Source organism: Pithys albifrons, chromosome 19 (assembly GCF_047495875.1).
Source record: "Pithys albifrons albifrons isolate INPA30051 chromosome 19, PitAlb_v1, whole genome shotgun sequence".
NCBI classification, from domain to species: domain Eukaryota; kingdom Metazoa; phylum Chordata; class Aves; order Passeriformes; family Thamnophilidae; genus Pithys; species Pithys albifrons.
In genome coordinates this window covers 3,586,981-3,612,189 of record NC_092476.1, presented here as the reverse complement: position 1 = coordinate 3,612,189, position 25,209 = coordinate 3,586,981, and the positions used below count along the sequence as shown (strand labels likewise).

Sequence of the window (25,209 nt, the reverse complement as noted above, 5' to 3'; positions counted from 1 at the left end):
AATGTCACGTTTATGAGTTTGAAACTGGTCATGGAAGGAACCTGCCTGAAGATATCCCTGACCTGAGGGGCTCAGGTGGGCTCAGAAACGTTGTGTTGTGTTCTGTTCCCAGATCCTCTGTCCATGGGCCCTCAGAAGGCTCTGGAAACCATCGGGGCAAACCTGCAGAAACAGTACGAGAACTGGCAGCCAAGGGTGAGTATTGTGGGGCTGTTCTCCTGGTGAGACCTTTGCCTGCCTCAGTCTGTGCATCATGGTCTGCCAAGTGCTTTGTTCTGGAGTGGTTGTAAGTGTATTTCTATCAGAAGGACTTGTCTTGAAGCATTTATGGTAGATATTAATATATATTTAAGACAAGAGAATTTACTTGGGCGTTTTTCCTCGTGGTCCATTGACAATTTTTAAATCTCAATCTACCAGCCCATGAATTTGGCAGAAAATTCCAATAGTGCCTGAAATTAAAGAGGAGAGTAAAACATCTTGGTGCAAAGGTGCTCCAAGGGGAGTCCCTGGGACTAAGGGTGAGGACAGGTGAGAAGGGGCAGGTTCCCTGCGTGGGCCTGGGGAGGCAACCCTGGAGCTGGGCTGGCTGGGAGTTCCTGTTCCTGCAGGAAATCCCAGCCCCTGGAACATTGCAAAGCCAAACACGTCCTGCTTTATTGCACTCCACAGGGCTCTTGAGTTTTCTGCAGTAATAAAGAGAAGTTGATGTGCTATGTGCAATAAAACAATAGGAGCATTATTGAATTTCCTAGAGCTTTCATATAAATACTAATACATCTAGTTTTGTCTGTCTCTCAGTGGTTTGGAGTGGCTGAGGAGAAGGGGCAGAATGGATGGAAGGAAGACAATTTGGGGAAAATGAGGCAGTCTGAAGAAAAGACCAAATGATTAAAATCTTCTGAAATAGCCACTATTTCCAGGCTGTGGGTTCCCTACACTGTCACTAATACCCTGTTGGGAATGCACAAATGGTGCCAGTTCCTGGGAATGCACTGTGGCAGTGATGGACACTGTGACCATCCTGTGGCTTTGCTGCCAGTCCTTGGCTGCTCCTGCCTGCAGGATGTTGTTCAAACATCTGCCTTTTTGTTAAATACAAACAGCTTACTGAAAAAAGCTGTAAGAGGGATAAAGCATGAAAATTCCTTGTTTCTGGAAGCTCCCAGGCTGCACAGCTGATGGATATTTCCTTCCAGGTCTTATTGAGCCCCTTTTTAAATAATTTATCAGCTTGCCATTGCTTGAAGTACTTGTTCTGATTAAATTTAAGACTTTGCTTTATTATTGTGTAGCTACATAAATTTGTGTGCTGTGGGAGTAAAACCACTTCAGCTGTTGTTTCATCTGCAAAATCCTGCAGTTAAGCAAATATTCAGACATCTCATGCCATTCTCAAATAAAGAGTGTTCTGGGGAGAGAGCAGATGACAGAGCTGGGGCTCGGTCTCTCTTGATAAAGAATTCTCTGAACAAGTCAGAGTTCTTGCAGCTCCGTGCAGAGATAATGGAGGTGCTGGTGAAAAAGTGGAAAGAAAACAAAGACAGCTCTTCACTGACCCTCCCTTGGGTCATGGGGCTTGAGTTCCTCTGGGCAGGGAAGGGGTTAAACCTGAGGGTAATCTGGAAAGAGGCTCAATTACAGGGATCAAAGGGGTTGCTTAAGCAGCTGAGAATGAAAGGAGAAAAGGCAGTGAAAGTGAAAACGGAGGACTCTGCAGTGCCTGACTGGAGGGGAAAACCTTCCCTCGGACTGGCTGCTGCCCTGGTTTGGGAATCTGCAGCCTGGTGGTTTGGGGAATGGTTGGAGATAATCAGTGGGACTGGTGGCAGTGCCTGGAACAGAGGGGTGGGCAGGGAATGTCCAGGGAACGCTGTGGGAAGGGGCAGCCTTTAGCTGACACAGCACTTTGCTCCACTTTAATTGCCCAGAATGAAATACTTGGAATTTCTTTTGGAGATTCCTCACATGCTCTGCATTTAAAATATTTAGGTAAGGAATTGATCATATTGAAGTGGGATTTCTCTGCTCGTGACCCTCGTATATTGCCCCCTGCAGAATCCTGCCTGCGTTGGGTGCAGCCCTGTAGTGAGAGCCCAGCCAGAGCTCGGCTTTGCTTGTGCTGGCAGTGAGTAGCAAATAATTTTCCTGTTGTTGAGGTGTAAATTCAGCTTTCTTGGCAGCACTGCATGTTGTGCCATTCCAAAGGGAGGAACTTGCCTTAGTTTAAGAGTCAACAGACTCTGAAAGGAGGAGTAATGGGCTGCGAATTGCGAGTGCTGCTGCAGGGAGATGCTTTATGGAGATGCAGCAGCTCGTGGGGGTTTTATGAGCAGGAGTTACTGCTCTGTAGGTCCCAATTTCCCTCCATTTGTCAGTGGAACCTGGGCCCTGGCACTGCAGAGCTGAGCAGAGGGGCTGGTGGGCAGGGGGAAGGTGTTCCACAGCATTTTGCTGCTCTGTGCTTGGGGACTCAAGTGGGGGAGTGTTTTTTGTGCATCCTCCTGACTGGAATTCTTGGAGCTGAGCTGGTGTGAAAGCATCAGCGACCCTGTGAGCTCTGATCCCTGTACAGAACCTGTGGGTTGGGCTCAGGCTGGGATTGCCTCCTTGGAAGGATGTCAGACTTTGCTCCCCCTCTGTCTCCCGAGGGACATCTCCTTCGTTGGCTCCCAGCCGTCCCCAGGCAGTGAAGTTCCCTGGGTTTCCCCCGTGTGTCTGAGCTGCTGGGAAGGGGCTGTGCAGCAGAGGCAGAGCTGTGGGCTGGATGATGCAGGTTTACATAATTCAGGACCTGGTATGAAGTAGTCTGGAGCATATGCTTATTAAATTTGCATGAAATTACAGATTTGTTTTCTCTTTATTGGCAGTGGCTTTTGACCAGTTTCTCTCTTTAACTCTAAGCTGACCAGAACATTCACAGGATGTTTTCTTCCTTTTCTCAGTCATTTTGACACCTCTGTTGTGATTTTACTGGTCCCTATGAATCCCAGTGTCACTCCTGCATCAGGTGCTTTTTGCAGTCCTGTTCCTTATTCTCTGCTGAACTTGCCCAGTCCTGCCAGGAAGGCCAAAATCTGGAGTTCATGGCCCTTCCTGGGCAGAGGTGAGGTAAGGAGGGTCAGACACTCACACTCCTGTTCTGAGATCCCACAGAACTGTTTCAGTGGGATCTTGCAGTTGTAATGAGACCTTTATTTCAAGTTGAAGGTCAGTTCTTGTGTGGAATTTGGGATTTTTTACATCCTCTGATAAGTAGCTTAATGGAGAGTGAGAGGTTTGTGCCTCTGTAAGATTTACCCACAGCCAGTCTGTGATTTGGCATCACCACTCCCCTCCTGCCCTGCCAGGTCAGGAGCTCTGGGGCTCCTGCACCCTCTGGCAACATCCAACACCAGCAAGGCCAGAGCCTGAAACATCCCCAAGGATTTCCCCCCTTAAACACTTGCCTAAGTAGAACAAAGTCAGTTACAGTATTGATCTTTTAATTCAACTGCTACCTTCCTGTCTCCCTTTTCCTTCCCTCAATTTCCTCCTTTTTCACTAAGAGAGTCTTTTTGACTGTTTTAATTCTCTAATGGAATTACCTGATTTCATTATCACTCCACCTGAACAGGCATCCCTGGGGTGAAGAGCTGTGAGGAGGGAGGCAAACCCTGGATGGGGAAAGGACTGGGGAAATCTGGAAGGCAAGACTAAATCAGCTTTTAGAAAGCCTTTGGGAAGGGTGGCTTGAAAGCAGGCACTGGTGTTTGGGGGTGCTGCTCCTGGCACATCCCTGCATGAGGTGCCACACAGCAGGTGGGCTGCTGGTCCTCTCTGTGATGCTCCATTGCTCACATTCATGGCACTTGGTGAGGGACAGGCAATAATGAGAGTGCATTCATTGGCCTGGCTGCTCTGGGCATGGTTTTGGTCTTTCCAGCCCATTTAGTGGACGTGGTTGTGCCCATTTTTCCCCCAGTTCAGAGAGGTGACATCACCAAGGAGCAGAAGTGCAGCAGGGGAGCTGAGGGACTGAGAAACTGTCCTGATCCCAAACAGCCCTGGCTGCTGCTCCTCTGTGGGCATGGATGCCATGATGGTTGGTTAGTTGGTTAGTTAGTTAGTTGGTTAGTTGAGCAATGTCTGTATATGATCCTTCCGCCAGGTGTTTGTGCCAGGTTGGAGCTCCCAGCACTGTGTGTGTCCTTGTGCTTAACTATACACAGGGTTTTAACTCTGCAGATTTTACCTGAAGGGTTTTCCTGTTTTTCAGTAGTCTGATCTCACCTTGTGTGATGCCTCTTGCCTCCACCAGTGAGTGATGGGCTCTAAGGACACATCTCCTACAATATGGATAGATTATCTCTTTTGTGGCAAGTCTTCAAGGAAACAGTGATTTCCTGATCAAACAGGCTGTGTCTCCTTCTCCCAGTCTGCTTCCCAACAGTTTTCTCCTGATTTCAAAGGAAGTACAGCCAAGATACTTGAAATGGATCATTGAAAGCCTCGATCTTTTGGTGCATGTTGTCTGTTGTTGATGCTGTTGTTTCCCTCATTAGAGATCTCTGGGCTTTGATAAGGTTTCTGAGGTTTCATTCCTTCATTGCTTCTTTCTGCCTAATTAATTGGGAAGTTGCTGCTGCACATCAAAGGGGGAGCATTTCCTGAAGAGTAACTACTTAAGCATGAAAACTAATTGAACACATGACCTAATTATTGGTCTCTCAGTGAGTCATACTTTTTCTTTATTTCTGTAGGGTTTTTCTTTTAAAACAACAGCAAATACTAATTGCTCCTGCAGAAGAAATACTGTAGAATTCCAAAGGGGAGCATGGAAAAACTGGCACTTGGTCTCCCTACTCTGCAGATGTAGGAACATGTAAGGAAAAATGAATAGGAAGGAAAGAAACAACAAAAAGACTGTGTGACCTTGTTTAACAAAACCAGGTTTTCCTTAGAGGACTATGTTTGTTGGTTTTTATTTCCCAATAGCCTCTTGAATTTGGCAGCTATTTCAGGCTCAGCAAAATTCTGCTGTATCAATCCTTTGCTGTCTTGTTAAAGATCAACTGTGTTCAGCATAAACCAGCACTTTTTTTTTTCCAGAACAAAAAAGAAAGTCTGTCATAGGAGAGGAGTCAACAAGTCTGGTTGCAAACCTAGTTATTGCCATTCTCCTCCTCCTGAAAATCTGTTGTGGTGCCATTCAGGGTGTCACTGTCAGCCACAGGCTGTTTCACACAATACCACTCTGGAAGCACTTTGGCCAGAAAAGCACAGATTTTAAGTATGGGAAAGGATGAAACTTGCTTTTTTATTTTTTTGTCTTGTGAGTAGGTAGAAGATGAGGGCAAATGAAGCAGCTGTTGTATTTTTGCTTTTGGTGGCCTCTGATTGATCTGCATCCCAACCCTATGGCATGGCCTGGCTGAGGAGAGCACGAGCCCAGAGTCTGGGTGCAAACCATTCCAAAGGACTCCTTGCACTGAAGCTGCTCTTTTTGTGCTGAAAACGCTGGTCTGGGCCATCTCTTTCCTCCTGCTGCCAGGCCCTTCACTCCTGACCTACATCCTGAACCCTGTCAGAGCCTCCTGGAGTTGTGCAGCCTGAATTGCACCTGCAGGCACTGCCCTCACCTGGGAGCAACTGCACATGGAAAAACTCCTCCAGCAGTGGTGGCTGAAGGATTTGGGAATCAGCTGCACAAGGGGGAAGCTCCCTGCTGCAATCCCAGGGCTCAGTCTAGGTAGAACTCATGTTTTAATGCTTTTGATAGTGAGAAAAAGAAATCTGATAAACCTTCAACACATCACTGAAAGTGGAAACTGTGAAATTGCAGCAGTAATGTACTTAATACTGATTCCTCTGAGATTCTCTTGGAAAAAATGAGTCACAAAAAGGAAAAAAAGTAGTTGCAGGCATGAACTGCTGTGTGGAAGTGTGTTCAGAAGCTGTAAAGGCAAGGAAGTGGCATTAGCTGTTCTGTGAACTGTGCTGCTCATGCATTGCAGATAGCAGGGCCTGGCATTCTGGGACTAAGTTAACAAACTTGAAAAATAAGTTTATGGGAAAATCCTGTGGGTCTTGGCATCCTGCTGCAAGCCTGGAACACTGTGGGCAGGATTCCTTCAAAGAGAAGAGATGGGGATGCAGGAGCTGAAGTCTAGAAAAATAAGTTTGAACTACAAGGAAAAGGACATTTCACTTGTAAGAAAAGGTTTCTTCCCATTTCATGAGGAAAGCAACCCAGCAGTGGGACTGTGGGGCAGCTCTGAGCAGTGCCAGGCTTCAGTGTCACTGAGCTGCCCCTGGCTGGTGTCACCTGCCTCAGGTGGGCTCTCTCTGGGCAGACCTGCAGCCTCCCCTGCAAGACTCCAGAAGCTCCCCTGGGCAGGCAAGGAACAGCCACTGAGCCCTCCAGGGCACACTCCAAAGGGCTGCAGGTGAGTGTGCCAGGGCTCCAGGCTGCAGGAGCGAGGTCCTGTCACCTGCTGCCTCCCCCTCCCTCCCTCCCTCACACACCTGGGTGTTTGCTAAAGGTGCCCCTGGCCAAGGTGGAGCTTCCCGAGGCTGCCTCTGAACTGCTTTCCCTGTGCTGTGTCACTCAGCATCTGAATCCTGCTCATTTTGAGGTCCTGTGTTGGTGGCAGCCCCTCAGGGACTGTGCTTACCCCTGCCTTGCTCTCCACACTCTCTGACAGGAACATCCATTCACATGGTTTGTACTTCACCTGGTTTTTGGGTTGTACTTTCTCATCAAAATGGGACCAGAATTGGCAGACGAGCAAGATTTGTGTGTTTGAGGGTATTTTCCTCTGACCATTGATGTCAGTTTGTCCTGAGATGGGAAGACAGAGATTATGTTAAAAGGCTCCTTGAAGAGAAAAGCAGCTCTGTCTCACAAAGCTGATTAATGTGTTTCTGTAATTAACCACCCAGCTCTGGTGACCTATTTAAAAACACCTTGTCTTTGTGTGCTGTGGTGGGTGGTGAATCTTTGGTGGGAGACGGGGAGGAGCCTCCTGCAGGTCCCCTGAGAGCATCCCTGGACAGAGTTCAGGGCTTGCAGACTTGGACATGCAAAGGATGCTCTATTAGACAACTGGAGCTTCCTTCTGACAATGCCAGTTTTGTGCAAAACTTGGAGCATTAACAGAGAAAACTATTGACATTTTTATTTATATTCCTGCTCATCTCTAAGGCAGAACGAGAAAAGTCTGGAATGCTTCGGGTTTAACTCCTTTCCTGTGGAGTTTAACAAAGCATAAACCTGAGAATGATTGGTTTTCCTTCTGCTACCTCATTAAGGTGTTTTTAATCAAAATATTGCTTCATTAAACAATTACTTTGCAATCAGAGGAAAACTTGAAATTACTGAATAATTATAAATTGTTGAGAAGATGAACTACTTGCTCTGCATGAATCCATCCTTGCGCCTCCTTCCTGGGAGCAGGAGGCACTTGGGCCAGAATATAAAGACACCCAGTTTGAGGATGCACCAGTTTGTGGTCCTGCAGCCTAAACTGGTGTCCCAGTAATATCTAAGTTTATATTGTAGAAACAAGAGGATGTGGAGCCTGAAACTTTAACGAGGTCTTAGAACTGAGGTCCTAGACAAGGAATGGGACTAAAATGACACTGATACCTGGTAGTTGAATTGTTTGACTAAGCAGGTTTGCTTGAAATCCTTTTGGGGCATTTTGTGATGTGACCCACTGAGCTGTCTCCAGGCTGAGGATGCAGATCTGGCGTATGGAAGCAGATTTGAGTTCTTTTACAATTCCCTTTGTTTAAAAATGAACAATTATTTGCATAGCCCTCTCAGAGTGTTTATTTGAGCAGAGAGGGAGGGATTTGTACCAAACAGGTCAGGCTGGTGGGTGGAATTTCTGTAAATCTTGGCACAGACCTGCAGTGTGAGGCAGCTTGTAACTGCTGAGAAGCACACCTGTCTCCTGGATGTATTGTAGCAGACACTCAAGGTTAGTAGTCCTGATTTTTGTCTCCCCTGTCAACATCAGTTCTCCTAAACAAACTGCTCAAAGGTGTTTTTTTGGAAGTATTGAATCCCGAGTCTGCACAATGAGGATTAGTTGCTTTAGAATTCATTCACATTGAACTTAAAAGCAAGGTCAGAGACTCTGCAGAGGGAAGGTACAGTCACCACAGTGCTGACTCCAGGCAGGAGAGGAAATGTGCCACGCTCAGAGCTCAGCTCCAGCAGTGCATCCCATCCTGGGCATCAGCAAATTCCCCCTGGGAGCCTTGGGAGGGAGTTGGCACAGAGAAGCTGGAACTGGATTTGAAATGCAACCAAATACCTGCACAGGACTGGCCTGAGACTCACAAGGCTTCCTTTGGCTTAGTTCAGCATTTAAACTTAAGCAGCATTAAGTTTTAGTATGTCTTCACTGTAATTAATACTTTTCAAGTTAGCAGTGACTAATAATTTTTTCAGTAATGTTTAGTCATGGACTGTGTTAACCAGGTTAAGCTGCAGCTTGTAACGTCAATTTGGGATTTCCAGCACACTCCCTTGTACTTAAATATGCAGTTTTTATTATCTTGGACTAATCCTTATGAATTTACATCAGGGTAATTTCATGTGCCCACAACTTAAAATTAAAACACCTAGAAGGTTGTTTAAAAAAATTAAAATGCCTGGAGTCTATGTACGTGGTTCAGAATAATTTGTATTTGCATGATGTGTCTAACCTGAGAGTTATTGTGGCCATATCAGCTTGGGCTTAAGGCAATTGGGTTTATGATTGATGGATTGTGGGGATAAATTGCAGTCACTTCCTACAGTGCTGAGTTATCACAGCCCTGCCCTGGCACTGCTGTGACTGGGGTGGGACAGCCCTGTCCTGGCAGGATGCAACAAGGTTTTTAGGGATGCAGTGCAGGGTTATTTTAAACCAAGGCCTGTCCTGGGGCAGAGCAGAACGTGTTCCTACATGGATTCCAAAGACTGAACATGTTTGTGACTGAAGCCAGGCTGTCAGACTGTGCAGTGTGGGGCTGCATCCTGCACCCACCATTCATCCCAGAAACCTTAACACATCACATGCCATTTCTAAAAGGGTTGAGAATTCAGAAGTTATATTGGTCTTAAATATTCAGTGAAAGCATCCAAACCTTCAGGAGGAGGCTGCAAGGTGGCAGAAAACCCCAAAATGAGCAGAAAATTTGGCTTGATTCTACTGCTCCTGGAACAGTTCTTGTCTATGATTGTTCATTTGTTGTGCAATTGTGCAAAAATAAGAGTGTTCATGTACAGTTCTAAATTTATCTGTTCTTTGATGTGTCTCCAAAGCCAGTGTAAATGCAGGATCCTAAATCTTTCTTTGATGCAAGAAAAAAGCTGTGATTTAGTCAGTATTAAAATTAAATGACGGTGAATCTCAGGACTGAGATGTTAATCACTGTATAAATGAACCAAAGAACAAAGTATTTTTGTTGATAAGTGAAGTTTGTAGTTTTTCCCTGGAACAGCTTCCCCCTCAGAAGGCCTGGGAGCAGGGCTGGAATCAGGCCAGCCTGGCATCGTGCAGGGAGGCAGAACAGGGGGAGAAATCCGTAGTAATGGAGTTAATGGAAAAGAAACTCCTGAGTATAAAAGTACTGGTAGTGAAAATCCCCTTCCAAACTGCTGCTGGTCTGCCTGCAGTGGCCCAGGATGACCCTCTGACTTCACCAGGCTGTTGCATTCCTTTTCCATAGTGTTTATTAGTTTTGGATGAGCTGGACTACAAAACTGATCCTCTTGAAACTTCACAGTGACTTCTCTCCATGGACAAAATTAAGGATTCTCCCCCCACCTGCCTGTTTCATAAGCAAGTCTTTGTATATGGACTTTTCCTTCCAATTTTGTGTTGAGATCTGGCTAAATATCCTCTGGGAATCCAAATGGGTTTATATCAAAAAGATACTTTCTCTCATCTCCACACTCTTTGATTTCTTAAAAAAACTCTACAAGACAAGAGTTTGATTTAGAAAGTCTGACTCCTCATTAGAGATGCTGAATGGACTCTTCCCTGAGGTGTTTGTTCATTGTTCTGTTTGTTTATTATTATTCCAACCAAGTGCCCAGCACAGAGCTCAGACTGCTCTGAATTTCCTCTGGATTCCTCTAAAAACTGATGTCATGCTTCCTGCTTCCCCTTTTCCTGCTACCCAGGCAGTCTCCAAGTGCTGTTACCACCACGCTGGGTGTCAGTGTGAGACTCGGGGACCTGGTTCTTGTCATGTGTGTGAGAAGGACGGGTCGTGAGCTCACACCTGAGAGTCCTGAGCCGATGGTAGGACTGTGCTGCTTTCAGACTCCCTCCTCTCGTTTCCATTCTCCTCATCCCCATTTCTCTGGGCCCAAATGATCTGTTTGCAGTTTGGATGTTTACTACAGACTTTGGTTGTAGAGTATGAATCCCCCTCCATTAACTGCGGGCTGTGTTTGATATTGGTGCTCCAGGCACATGGGAAGGGCTCGAATGTGCGTGTTCTCCTGTGCAAAAAAAGCTGAAAAGGCCCCAGCACTCTGGCTCTGGTGGCTGGTAAAGCTGCCAACAGCCTGGCCAGGATTTAAGGGACACATTTTTTCCAATCAGCATCTTCATCACAGCACTGAGTGGAGAGAGGAGGAGGTGTGGGGTCTGCGGGAAGATTAACGTGCCCTCCTCACTCTCCTGAGTGCTGAGGCTCCCGAAAAGGATGAGAGTGTCACATCACTGGCTCTTGCTTCATATTTCTCCTCCTTTTGCTTGCTTTTCTCCGTTGTTACAGTCATTAAATGCTGCCATTCCTTGTGTCCCTCTTCCCTGTAGCCTGGGGACAGTGACTGTTAATTGGGCAGCACTGTATATACTGCTCAAACTTTACAGATAATCAAACCATTTCTCCATTAAACTACTTCATCCTCTTTTACAGTGATATTTTAAGACTTTCTTATCTTTACCTGTCATAGAGGAGAACCTAAAAAGCCCAAATTTCTGAGGCATTAGTTTGCTTTATAAACAGGCTCCCAATAGCAGGTTTTGTACAGTCCTCAGGTCCTGTCACTGGTCACCAGCATCGCAAGGGGTTCCTTAGGAGTCTGGCTAATGCTGAAACAGATTTCTCCTTCCCAAGACTTTTTGAACATTAATAATTCCTGAGTGAACCAGGTCAGGGTTGGGAGCTGTGATAAACTCCCTCAAACTCGTGGTGTTGGGGTGTGTGTGCACAGACCACGCACCTCGCTGACGTACTTTGTTTATTCAGCTCTACCGTGAATGTTTTGTGTTTTCTCTTCCCAAAGTAACCAGTTTACATCCACATTCCATGGTCACCAGTTGCCTGTATCTGAACTAGGCTGGTTGAGAAGGAGCACGGCCTGATTCCCAAACCCCCTCCTCAAGTTTTAGGCCTGTTTGCTCAATCTTTATCACTAAGCATGTTCTGTTCTCTTTACTAGGACTTGATTATCACTAAATTCATTGTACTGTAAACCAGAGGCAATAAATGAGGTAGTGGTAAACATATGAATAGAGCAAAATGGTAGAGATCCAAGATTTTGTAGCATTAGAGCCAAGGTTTTACAAGTTTGACAGGTCATGTCACTGAACAAAGGAAAGGCAGAAGTGCAACAGTGATGAAGACGCTTTGAGACCACCCCAAGGGATGAAGTCAAGAGACCACTACCCAAATTTGAAGCCAAAAGAAAAGCTCTGCCCAAGATTCCACCCAGTCATTAATATGGAAATCAGAAGGTGTTAACTATGAACTTAAGACTATAAATAGCTTATTTTACACAAACAAGTTACACAAGTTTTTGCCCGGTATGAGCTGGCTTTGCCTCCAACGTTGACAATAAATAAATACCTTGGTGCTATTAGAACACAAAACTTTCTCTTGGCAGTTGCTTTTTGCAGCGTTTCCGCTTATCGCTGGTTCTCCCAGCTGAGGTGGTTCTGTCCCGTTGTGTGTCCCCAGGCCAGGTACAAGCAGAGCCTGGACCCGACGGTGGACGAGGTGAAGAAGCTGTGCACGTCCCTGCGCCGCAACGCCAAGGAGGAGCGGGTGCTGTTCCACTACAACGGGCACGGCGTGCCCCGGCCCACCGTCAACGGCGAGATCTGGGTCTTCAACAAGGTGGGGGCTGGGGCTGGGGCTGCCCTGCTGCCTCTGCCCCTGCCCTGGGGTCACGGGGTGCTGGAATCACCAACCAGCTGAGCTGGTGAAATTCCAACCGCCCAATATAAAATGTTGGTCTCCTTCCCCCTCCCACTGAGAAAAGGGAGAAAGGAAAAAAACCCAGAAACTCAAAATGGGTTTAAACTTAAACTAATTTTATATATTTATACAGAAAAGAGAAAATTAAAAGAAAACTACAGTATAACACACACTTACACAGGTTAGATATAACAACAATTTTCTACTTCCCACTGCAGACAGATCCCATCACTCTAGATCCATAAAGCACTCCCACAGACACCCAGCAAGGAACAGAAAGAAAGAATAACAATAAAATGTTTACTTCTCTGAATTAAAACAAAATGTGATGTAGTGATGGCAGCAGCAAAGCCCAGCACAGCAGGGCAGGAGCAGCATATCCTGTCTCTACTGCAACCATGATGCCAACTGAGAAACTCCTTCTACTCTACTGTATTTATATTCCCAGTTTGCATCATCTGGTATGAAATATTTCTTTGGTTGCTTAGTCAGGTGACACTTGTCTCTCCTAATCTACGTAGATGCTCTGAGCCTGCTAAATTGAGGCCTGGCTAAAACTAAAGCCAAAACTGCCAGAGTGGTGAAGTCTGTTCACAGTCAGTTTCCAGTTGAGCTGTTTGGTGTGTCATTGCCCTGAAGAGGCACAGAGGGACGGTGGGGATGGTGGGAGCAGAGCAGGAACTTCTTCCTGCCAACCCAAACCATCCAGCAGTTCCCCCAGCCCAGCGTGATGAGGCAGCATCAAAGCATCACCCTGAACAGCCACGCTACAAAACTCTTACTTAACACTCCTTTTTTCTTCAAATTAGCTCATTTACATATCATTAGCAAATTTTGATGTTCTATGTGACCCTCACAGTGGAGTTGGAACATAAAATTCTTCTGGTTGGAAATACCACAATATTAATCAGAGCTATAATCCAATCTTAACTGGAGCAAGGTGCAATAGAAATACAAAGTTAAAGCAGTTCATGCCCATAAAATGTCATTGATTAGATCTGTCAGAGCAGGGGTTTTATGTGTAACTTCCTGTGATTGGAATGTGCTTCATGGGTGTGATGACCTTAAGAAAGGTCTGTGCTGGGGAAGAGCTTCTTCACGCATCAGTTCCATCCTGCAGTGATTTGCAGAGCTCCCAACCCCCCAGAACTTCGGCTTTTATAAACAATTTTTCCTATTAATTTTAATGGAACAACCAAAACTGTTATATAAGGGCAAAACTGGATTTGCAAATACCTGACTCTTCCCTACCTTACATAGCATGTGGTTTATGATCCATTCTGTCTTTAGTGACACTGATAAGTCTCCTTGAAAATTTGATTTTTGTAAAAGTTTACTGGTTTTATTACAGCTATTTTAAGTCTTTTGAATTTAAATGGGAGTTATGATCCCATCCATCATTCTGCTGATGTTAATAGGAACATCACAGCTTTTCCTGAGGATTTTGGGCTGAGCTCAGGGCTGTGGCAACACCAGGTTGTCCCGTGCCTGCAGCTGGGAAGGATCGTGGTGGCTCTTTGCAGGCAGAAATCTGCTTTGGTTTATATTTTCAGCACAATTAGTGCTGGTTTTAAATGTCTGATCTTTATGCTCTTGCCTCCAGTTATTTGGGGGCTTTAAGTTGGAAGACAAGGAACAAAATCCTTCCTATTTACAGAAGGGGATCTGTGGGTACTTCACTCTTTTGAAGGCAGCTTTGTTGGTTTTACTTTATTGGATAATTCTGAAAGTTGCACAGAAGTTAAAGCTGTAATAAAATTATGAAGCATCTCGTTAAGCTCAGGCAGGGTAGTCCTGATGGGCTGCAGGGGCTTAATTATCCTTCTTGATTTATTGATGGACTTTTCAGTTTAGGATATTTGATGTTAAATTAAAGACATCTGGTTTGCATCCTTTATCAGTGTTGCAGAAATTTGGGATTAAATTGGGCTATTAAATGCTGGTTGGAGTTGTTAGCACAAATCAGAGCTCTGAATATCTAATATTGAAAACTCCTGGTGGAGTTTTGGGCTTTTCCTTTAGAGTTGAGTGTTTCAAACAGTGCCACAATAAACTCTGCTTGTTGTTTGTGTTGGGTTCATGGTCCTGGCTATTGGTAGATACTGACATTTGTGTTGATTAATATGGTCAATGTAGGTTTTATTTTAGGATTTCAGAATTGGAATTTGGTGGGTGTATTTTGTTATCTCACTGGTTCTGTTGTTTCCCTGCCTGGTGGTAACTGCAGTGGGTGTTTTTCTCCTGCAGAACTACACTCAGTACATCCCACTCTCCATCTACGACCTGCAGACCTGGATGGGGAGTCCTTCCATTTTCGTCTACGACTGCTCCAATGCCGGCCTTATTGTCAAGTCCTTCAAGCAATTTGCACTACAGAGGGAGCAGGAGCTGGAGGTGAGGGCAGAGCTTTGGTGTGTTCAGTGAACACAAATGAACTCTAAGCTTGCTTGGCTGTATGCTCTGAAAAATGTGTTTAAAACCATGTTGGAAGGCAAATCAATTTGCAAATAACTTTGCCACTCCAGTCTTTCTGGTTCAGTTTGCTATCCCATTAACTTGGAATGATTTTTAATACAAGCACTAATTAAATGTTAATGTTAATAGAATCAATTTGGGCCTTAATGGTCTTTTCTGTGGAGATGAATGCTGAGGTGAACAAGACATTTATTTTGGTTACAAAAGTCTGGTATCTGGAGTTGTATTTGGGTGCATTATGGTTTTGTACTGTTAAAGTGAATGAAAAAATGAGTGACAAAAAGCTCATCCAGGGGGATTGTCCTGGTGGTTCCAGTTTTACAGAGTGCTGAAGCTGAATGTGTCCCAGTGAAAAGCTGTCTTGGGTTACAAATGGAATTAATACTAAATTCATGGAAGTAAATCTGAAATGCAAAATGGAAGGGAGGAAGTTGGATGTTTTGAGCAGACCCACCTGCCAGACCCCTCTGCTGCCTTCAGCTTCCAGGGAAAGCACATTTGCAAAGGTCCACTTCTTACACTCTCACAGCTCCAAGACACTGCATTAAAAAAACCCAAAACTTCAAGGAAGGAATGTTAACTAATCAGGCAACTGGCTGTCACACATACAACCTCCAGGGAGATGTTGACAATATCCCTGACTACGAGTCCTTTCATTCCAAATTCCAGTTTTTGGAGGTGCTTTTGTGGTGACTTTGTGGCACTTCAGTATTTCTGCTCTCGCAACACAGGTTAAAACTACCAATAAATATGATTGTGAAAATACTTTCAGGCTAATGTGGCAGCTTTTCGTTGGGTCTTTAGATTCCATTAATTGTGCTGAGGGACTGAGGTACCTGCTGGTGATTAATAGAAAGCAGAGTCATGGTACCAGAGGGAGCAGAGTGCTCAGGGCGTCCTGCAGAGCGTGGATGGGAATTCATTTGGAAAATTATAAATGATCCAATTGTTCCAATTCATGAAAAGTGAAGTGAAGCTGGAACTGGTGCTCCAGAGGGGCTGCCAGAGTGATCAGGGTAATTGTTTCCCATCTTCCTGCGAGGAGATCAAAGGACTTTGCTGTTCTCTTAATCTGCCAGAGGGATTCTGATCTTTTGATTCCATATCTTGCCCTAATAAAAAGTTGTGTTTATGAGAGAACCAAGCAGCGTAGAAAGTCTCACTCCAGGGGATGCTCTAAGGATGCAAAAATAAATATTCATTGTGGGTTTTACTCAGCCCTCTTTTTTCCCCTCTCCTTTCTTTGACTTGTATAAGAAAGCTGTGCCCCATCACTGTCCTGAGCAGCTTGACAAGTCTGTAATTGCAGACTGCTCTTGTTTGTTCACTTGTGGTTGCTAATAGGTTGTTAATTAATTTCCAAGTATTTCCACTCTTTGGGTTGCAGCTTCTGTGGTTTGTGGTGCTGGGGAGAAGCTGCAGTTGAGCAGGTCCTGGAGTCTGAGCTGCTCCCCTCAGACCTGAGGGGCACCACCAGACCGTGACAATGTCAAGTCCTGAGTGTCTGACAGTGCTCAGGGAGCTGAAAATCCCTCCAAATGTGGTTTCTCCCACAGAGCCGTTCCTGGAGTGCCTCAGGGGCAGGGCTTTCTTTAGGGAGTGAACAGCCACAGCTGAGCAATTGGACTGCTTTGTATTTATCAATCTGTGAAGAGCTAATGCTTTCCCACACTGTCTCTCATTCCTTTCTCCTCAAATAAAAGACCTTTTCAGTGTTTTAATTACCTTTTGTTTAGTTACTGGCATACAGGGGTTTGGAATGAGATAATCTTTAAGGTCCCTTCCAACCCAAAATGTTCCATGATTTGATGATACAGCTTAAGTTTTATTGAGATAAAATATCACCAGAGGACAGGTGATGGCTTGAGGGTGCCTTCATCCCCCCCAGGTGTGTGTGGATCACTGCTGGAAGCAGCTCAGCTCAGCTGAGAGCAGGGACAGGTCCCAGATAATTCAGACAACTTGAAAAAGCTGAAGTGTGTCAGTGCTGCCCCTGGGATTATAATGGAAAAAGTTATATTTAAAGAATCAAAAAACTTAATAAGTTGCAGAAAGTTCTCCCTGGCTTGTCAGGTTGCTTTGCCAGGTGGGAGGTGTCTGTGCCAGGCCTGGGATTGTCACACGATGTTCTGTTCCCTTTTGACCCTCTGAGGCACCAAATGGATTCCTGTTCACACAGGCAGAATCTTTCCTGTACAAGGATGGTAAAGAATGAGTTTCTCAGCTGACTGTGTCCTGTCCTGAGCTGGCTGAAGTGCTGGTCTTGGAAGAAGGTGCTTCTGTCAGCTTTGCTAACACAGCACGTGGGTCACTGTGGTGGGGCTTTGCTCTCTGACTCCGATGGGAGAGGGCAGTGAGGACACCACAGGTGTTCCACTGCATCCCCCCTTCCTTTTTAGGAACCTCTTGAGTGCCAGAGAGCAAAACTTTGGGTGGCTGAAATGTTTGCTTTGTTTACCTTGTTCAGAAAGGCACTGGAAGGATTGTTTATGTTTTCATTCTGTGAATTATTAGCCTCAAAAATTGTATTCTTAGTCAAAATTTTAAATAGGAGCATGACTGTGGTTTTGGAAAATGGGAGTATGGGTATATAGAGTATTTTTACTTTATTGACTGTTGTTTGGACAGGTTAAATATTGTTAATTACACGAGTTAAAGCTGTGGCTGGTGCTACATTAGTCCCTCACTTCCCTGAGCCCAGGGCTCCATGGAACAGTCCAGCCCTTCACAGGTTATTTCCTAGTGCTGTAGGAATGCCCTTCCCTGACTCCCCACCTGGGAAATTTCCTTGGTCCCTGCAGGTGGCTGCCATCAACCCAAACCACCCCCTGGCCCAGATGCCTCTGCCTCCCTCCATGAAGAACTGCATCCAGCTGGCAGCCTGCGAGGCCAACGAGCTGCTGCCCATGATCCCAGACCTGCCCGCCGACCTGTTCACCTCCTGCCTCACCACCCCCATCAAGATCGCCCTGAGATGGTGAGTGAAGGCCCAGCAGAGTGGGGCTGCTCTGTGGGAATGAGTCAATTGTAAATCCAAATGCTTCCACTGACCTGGAGTTTCCCTGCAGTGTTGAACTGCAGGATTTGAGCTATGCATTTGGGACAGTAGCTTATTAATCAGAACTGGAAAGGTGAAAATATTGTTATCTTCTACTTATTATGTTTTAGTTTCCAGCTCAATATCTGGGTTTGCTCAGATTAAGGGATTTACTGTTCTGGGAATTAAATATCTGCTTCCTCAGAGAGCAGGAATAGTACATAGTGCAACACAACTTGTTGTAAACTGTCCTTTGCACAAATCATATTCCAGATATTGCAGTTGCTGTAAATAATGCAGCAGCATTAAATAGTGCTGGAGTGGAAGGAAGGGAGTGATAAACCAGGGAAAGACGTTCTGGAATGACAAACCAAGTTAATTAGGCAGAAAGTTAGAAAAGGCTGCTCCAGGGAACAGGAGCTCTCCAAAAGCAGAGTGTTCCCCAACAACAAACAGGGCCATGAAGGCCTGTGGTGCCAGGGGGGAGTCCAGTGCAGAGCTCTGGAGTCCATTCCCTTTGGCACATTTCACCTGATCCTCAAAGGTCTGTCTGGTCCAGAATGGAAAAACTTCAGGGCATTTGCTGGATGGGGTTGGAACAGGCAGAACCCTTTGGACACTGCATGTGGTGGTGAGGAATTGTCACTACAACTCCAAGGGTTATTTGCTGCCTTTTGGAAATACTTGTAGTAAATTACAATTCTTTCTACTCTTTCTGTCTCATATTAGCAGCAAACTGAGTGAGTTGATTTGACCATGTTCTGGTTTGGATCTGTGGTGCCTTTGACACCTTTTGCTCCTGTGAGGGGCAGCACAAAACCTGTTGAGTTTTTGTCCTGTTTTTGATGTCATGAGCTCCCAGGGTGTTGTAAATACTTGGCAAAATTCCCTAGGGGAACTTTGAGAAATACAGTGTTTTGCAACCAGGAAAATATGGCTTCAAGGAGCAACTTTAATTCATTACATTTTGTGATGATCCCTTGCATGGGCTTTGGTGTGTGTTGGAGATGAACTGGTTTATGGCAAACTGGAGCTTCAGAAGTGAAGTGGAAGCTATTGGTTTCAGGGTTCTCCTTCCCTTCAGTTTCCAGACTGGATGATTTCTGCCTGATTTAAAGTGAAAATGCCAGGGCTCTGTAAGAGAAGGTTTTTTTGATGGTTTTTTTCTGTTAGATACACTAAGAAAGGTTTTTTTCTGGTATTCTGATCTGTTCAGGAATTTTTTGTTCCTCCATCTCCATGGGAACATGCTGAGGGGTGAGCAGGGCAGGTTCTCAGCACAGCTACACCTGGTGTGAGCACGGCAGATCCTCCGAGCTGTGTCTCGCTGGGCTTTGACAGGGAACCTGTTTGTAAACTGGGTGAGGGCAGGAGTTAAAACCTTCACCCTCAGCTGGTCAGGGTCTGATGCTGGAAGGTGCCATGTGAACTCGTGGGCAGGGAAGCATTTCCTACCACCTCTAATCCAATGATTGTGTGTCACTCACTGCACAGAAATTCCTCCTCTATTCTCTGATGAGGATTGTGCTCCTTTTACATTCCCAGCTGATTGTCACTATTGCAGGTCTGGGTTTATCCATGTAATCCTGTAAATAAGAAGTGCTACATGTGGAACATTGTTTTTCACTGATGTTAAACACAATATATGCACAGCCAGATCCTCTGCTGCATTCCAAGAGTTTGATCCAAACCGTATGTTGATGCATTAAAGCAATTAACCAAAAATAAACATGGAAACCTTTGCCACTAAAACTTCCCTTTTCCTTCAGTCCAGCCCTTTTTTTCTGAAAGGAATTGCTTTTGAAATACAACATTTTTTTGCGATTCTGGAGTGATACACTAGTGATGTTTCATATGGAATTGATGGGTAAATGAAAGTTTGGTGGATAAGAGTTTATCCATCTCATTTTGTTCTCTGTGGTAACCGATGAACAAAATCCCTCATGAGTTGGGGCTGCAGCTGCAGCCACTTCAGTCTCATTTCAGGGCAAGAAAAATTGATGCAGGTCAGCTGTGCCCTTCCTGGGTGTGGTGTTTGAAGCTCCTAATGCCAGTGTGCAATTCCAGGAACCTGGAGTGTGAATCCTGGCTGCTGCTTGTCCTCATGTGCAGTGACTGCTGTGAGCTGACGTATTCAGATATATCCTGTAGCTGTCTAAAGCCGTGTGTGAGGCGAGCCTGGAGCTCAGCTGCACGGATTGTTAATCCTGACGGATGGCACTGTTGGGAAGCAAACACGGCTCTGGAGGGAACAGGCAGGAATCAGAGTGTTTGGTGCCCTGTTTTACGCAGATGGGAGTGTTTCACGTTGTCTAAAGCAAGAGCAGCTCTATTGGAAGTCGTGCTCAGTGGTGAGTCATGTGCTTGTGTTTCCATCAGTCCCGGAAGGTGTAAACGAGCTGCACTTACAAATCCAGAGTTCCACGTGTTGGGGGGAAGGCTGGGCTGGCCTAAAGGGCTTGTGGCTTTGAAATCTCGCTCCTAAACCGTGACAGGGCTGCTGAAAAGTGCTATAAAACCCCCAAACAAGAAGAAACAAGAAATTTGGGAGTTACTCAGCCCTAGGAGTTTGAGATGTGCAGTTTGTACTCCAGCAAACTGGAAGGGTGTGGGAAGGGATGGCAGCTGTGGCAGCTGATGTTCTGTTGGGTCAGTTCAAACTGAAGTTTAAAGTGGTTTGGGGTTTTTTTCCTAATATACTTATTTTGCATTTCAGCTTGAGATTTTGGAGGTTAGCTCAGCCAATCCTCTGTTCCACACTGATTCAGACAAACTACACTAAGTTTCAAAGTACTGCTGTGATACCTGAGCACCGTTACCTTTGTTTCTGGGTTTCCTTCACTGCTGCCACTCCCTGGCCTGTTTCTGTGGAGCTCCAACGCCTTTTACCTGCTGTTTGTGACCATAACACCAGCCCCAGTAGAGACACTGTGTTTGGAGCCTTGCAGCGATGAAGGGGGTGCAGACACAGGCTAAGGAACATTTTGTTTACAAGTACATTTTCTTGGCAGTCAGTGGTTTTGGAGAGGCGGTGCAGAGGCTGCTCCTGCTTCAGTGGGGGTTTCATGCACTGATCTGTTTCTAAACACCAGTGCAGTGGGGAGAGCTTTGGCTGTAACAGGGACTTAGAATCATGGAATGGTTTGGGTTGGAAGGATCCTTAAAGCTCACCCTGTTACAACCCCTTGTCATGGGCAGGGACACCTTCAACTAGACCAGGTTGCTCCAAGCCCCTTCCAACCCAAGCTTGGACACTCCCAGGGTCACAATTCTTCAGAGACAGCACCTGTGTGACAGGGCAGAGTTGTGCTGCTCCTATGGATCTTCCAGACACTTTGTGCTGTGGGGGCACTGAGCAGGAGAGCTGGAGTCCTCCAGCATCCCCTGTGAGCAGGGAGGCTCCAGGCTGGGCCCAGTGACCCAGTTCTGCCTGTGGCTCTGCTTAGGAGGGAATTTCCCTGCCTGGTTCTGTAATGCACTGTCGTAAGAATTTTATATTGCAGCAGATTGCACAGGGATCCCACTGCAGGCTCATGTGTTCTTTATGACTTCTTTCTGTGCTGGATGACGCACGCACCAGGAAAGCAGCCTGGGGACCACTGGGCTTTCCAGAGCCTCTCCCCGTCCTTGCCTTGGCAGCAAGGGATGCCCTGCAGGCAGGAGATGCCACAGAAGGACTGGAGTGGCCTCAAGATGTCAGAAATGGACTCTACACACCTTGTCTTTAAGAAGTAACTGTTCTCTCCTTTACCTGGGGAGGAGTCTTTTGAATGTGGGTGAAGTGGCTCTGGTGAGGAGAGGATCCTGCTACAGCAGCTGGATGTGGGAGGTGGGATTGCTGGGCCAGGGAGCCCTTCCAGTCCTCTCTGCCCACAGAACTCTGTGTCAAGGGAAGGCTTGGGGTAAATGTCAGCTGAGGTTACACCGAGGGGCAAATTCTTCCTCAAACAGCAGAGAGTGAATTTCTGAAAGACTGAGACAGTGGGCTGGGAATGTGATGCTGTTGCTGTCACTGAGGTAAACATTTCTTGAGCTGAATTTGCTGGGCTGATGCTGTTCCCACAGCTGGTGTTCCATCTGCAGCACAAGGCATTTCCTGGGGGTCTGAAGGAAGGGACAGGCACTCAGGATATGGGCCAGCAGCGTCTGCTCTTCCCACACACACTCACTTGGGGTCAGCAGCTTTTGGGATTTTCCAGGCACAGAGAGTGGGACTGACAGGGCTCTGCATTTTCCAGGTCTGGTGTTCTGGAGTAGTGGGATTTGTAAGGCTGAGGAAATGGAGTCAGCAGGTTTTTAATTAAGTGATGGGGGTGTCTGAACCTGACACATCCCTCGCTCTCTGCCTCCCTGCCTGCAGTGCCACAGCTCTTCAGGGAAGCCCAGCCAGGGCTGATCATTATTCCAGCAGCACAATCCTCGCAGGCTGCTCCCAGGAGACTGTGATGGCTGCCTGGGAGCCCTTTTCCCTGCTCTGTGTTGGAAAACTCGTCACTGTGACAGTTGCAATACCCCAGTTTTGACACCTGACGATGGAAATCACCGCAGAATCACGAGTGTGACAAACACTGAGTGCCTTGTTTGGGTCTGATTATGCTGTGCCAAAGTTTTCTTCCCAAACACCATTTTAAAAGCAGGAATAGTGCAATAAAGAAACCTCCTTCCATGCTCCACCCACGGAACCTTGTCATTAAACAGTCAATTAGTGTGTTTTATTTTATTCTCTATCCCCAGGTTCTGCATGCAGAAGAGTGTCAGGCTGGTGCCAGGAGTCACACTGGATTTAATAGAGAAGTAAGCCAAATCTTATATGTATTTTCCTTTTTTTCCCTGTTGGTCTTAATTTCCTCATTATTTCTTGCATTTCTCTTGTTTGTCTGTGGAGAAATGTCTTTGGGAAGCTGTTCAGAGTCTGCACCTGCAGTAATTGTCCTTTGTTGCCTCACCATGTGGTGCTGAAACCAGCAGTGGCCAGGGAAGTGAGAAGCTGCTGGGGGAGATGAGGCTGTGCCAGGCTCAGCTTGGCACATTCCATGGCCTGGAATGTGCAGCCCCCAGCCCAGGCAGGGAATGGCCACTGCAGGCACAGCTTGAGATTGTTCCAGAGGGCCCGTGGATGGCTGGTGAGGGTGAGGGTTTGCCTCTGGGAGGGTTGAGCTCTGCTCCCACATCCCCAAACCCAGCTGAGGGACAGCAAAACAACCAGCAGCCATTTGTCACCTGTCACTGTGCTGTCCCCTGCTCTCTGTCTGGCAGGGGTGTTGTATTTCAGATTTAACACCACTGAAACACGTTACAATCCTTTTCTCCAAGCGATATTGGAGTGTAATTCCTGGTTGTCAGGCAGCTGAGGCAAAGTGATTATCCAGGACAACTGTTCTTCAAACTCTGCTTCAGTTTCTACAAGCAAGGCAGATTTTGAAATACTGATTGTTCTCTGTAGTCTTTGCTGGCTTTGAAGATTTTCTTACAAAGACAGGGCATTGGGGGTGTGCAGGCACTGGATGGGGAGTCCTGTGCTCCCTGAGGATTGTTTTTGAATGTCCTGTTCCTGGAACATTGATACACACACAAATTGGAAGTGATTAATTAAAGATCATTATTCAGTTCTGAGAAATTCTGACTCCAAGAACACTGTTGTTGAGGTTAATTAGAATTCTCGTGACTCGTGGATGTCCAAAGTGCAGTTATGTTTTTGACTAAGATCAGACTGTAGCATTAAAGGGTGTCCTGACAGGGGTTGGGAGAACAGGAATGTGGGAAACAGGTGCCCCTCAGCACTGCCAGCCCTTCCACTCAGGTGTGTTGGGCCAGCCAGGCTCATCAGTCAGGCAGCTCAGAATCATCTTCACTGAGCACTCAGATGTACTGCTGAGGGTTAAATAATTTTAAAATAAAGGTTTACAAATAGACTTTTCTTCAGTACTCGTGGTCTGTGTTGGCTGGTGTCACAGCACATGTGTGTGACAGGCTGCCTTCAGGGAAAGCATGCCAGGAGTAGGTTCCTGTGGCTATCAAATATTTAAACCTCATCATCTTAATCTTCTTCATATATCAATTATAGAAAACACGAATTTTTATTGCCGTCTCAAAATAAAGCTGGAATAATTCCTGAATTGCCTGTGTGTATATTGTAATTTATAATATAGTTGTCTTTAAAACTGGGGGAAGAGTTTATATTGCAATTAAGCTGCAGACTTTGAGGCTAAATTGAGTTGCACCTTCTCTGAAGGGCTCCGGTTTCCAATTATCCAGGCTCAACCCACGGACTGGGGAAGGAACATGTGGTGGATCCTGATGGGCATTTATATCACAGATCTTCTGAGATGGAGCCAAAATAATCCCTAGCTTAGAAATAAAGATCTTTGCTGGATCAGACAGCAAAACCTAAAGGAAAAAGGAGGGAAAATGTTGGTGGAGGACTGGGAATTTGGGCCCCTTTGGTTGCTGCTCAGGAGACTCTTGGCTGGCAGCGTTGCTGTCCATGTTCCTGCTGCCCTGGGGGGACTCTCTGCTTGGTCCCAAGACTTCAGATCATCTGTGCTGGGGGTGTGACTGCTGAGTGACATGGACTGGGCTTTGTTCTGCTTTTTAAAAAAATTCTAAAAACCCTAAAGAATGGTTTATGAATCCACTGGTAATGGGAATACAAATCTGGGTGCCGAGAACTGCGGCTGTACAAGGATGTTTTAATCTCTAGTGCTGCACTGGGTTACCTCTCCTGAAATCCTGTTCTCAGGGAATCAGGAACAGCGTATTGCTTTCCTGGGATTTTAAAGTGGGGTCCATTGTGCAGAAGGAGGGAATTCTGTAGACAAAAATCCTCTGAGAAGGAGGGGTAAAACCAAAAAAGCCCTGAGAGCTGTTCCTGCCTCTGGTGGGGCGACAGCAGACAGTCTGTGACTTGACAGAACCCACCAAGATTTATAACTAGATGGAGAAAGGCATTTTATGAAAAGAACAGAGATGTTATTTCCAGCAAGACTAGACAGGGATGATCCTGTTGCCTCTTGGACAAGTGACTGATGGTGGTGGAAGGCAGAGTGACAGTTGTGCTGTGACAGGACCGTGGCAGGGCTGGGGTGTTACATGGAGGTGTCTTTGCAGATATTTAATCAACTCTATGCTGGTCCAAACTCTGAAATACTGCAGCCATTTTTAGTATTTATTATTTTATTTGCAGTGGTAAGATGATAATTCATAGTTTGCCTCTAGACCTAGGTTAGGTTCAGCCTCTTGTTTTTCTTCTAGAAAATTCAGTACAAGATGTTAGAACTTGTTTCAGTCTTTCAGGAAGTGCTGTTGGTCCTGGTGTAGCAGGGCTGCTGTGCCATCCTGCCCTTGGGGAACATCCCTCAGTGGGGCCTGAGTTGAGGAAGAACTTTGCTTTTGAAGGTGTTATTTTGCCAAGTTTCTCATGTGCAGTCAGTGGGGTTTGATTGCAGTGAGTGTTGTGTTTCATCACCATTGTTGGGTCTCAGTCCAATGCAGGCAGAGCCCAG

The 25,209-nt window shown here is 45.9% G+C and overlaps 1 protein-coding gene across 5 annotated transcripts in view; it reads left to right on the top strand.

Annotated features, from left to right (window-relative positions):
- The window catches only part of RPTOR (regulatory associated protein of MTOR complex 1), a 107,213-nt gene that overhangs the window by 16,070 nt on the left and 65,934 nt on the right, over positions 1 to 25,209 (top strand). For all 5 annotated transcript variants that reach the window (XM_071573452.1, XM_071573451.1, XM_071573448.1 and 2 more), the window contains exons 3-7: positions 113 to 195; positions 11,956 to 12,114; positions 14,443 to 14,589; positions 17,472 to 17,647; positions 22,442 to 22,501. In XM_071573452.1, coding sequence (XP_071429553.1) covers positions 113 to 195; positions 11,956 to 12,114; positions 14,443 to 14,589; positions 17,472 to 17,647; positions 22,442 to 22,501 — 625 coding nt within the window. The remainder of the gene's footprint in view (positions 1 to 112; positions 196 to 11,955; positions 12,115 to 14,442; positions 14,590 to 17,471; positions 17,648 to 22,441; positions 22,502 to 25,209) is intronic.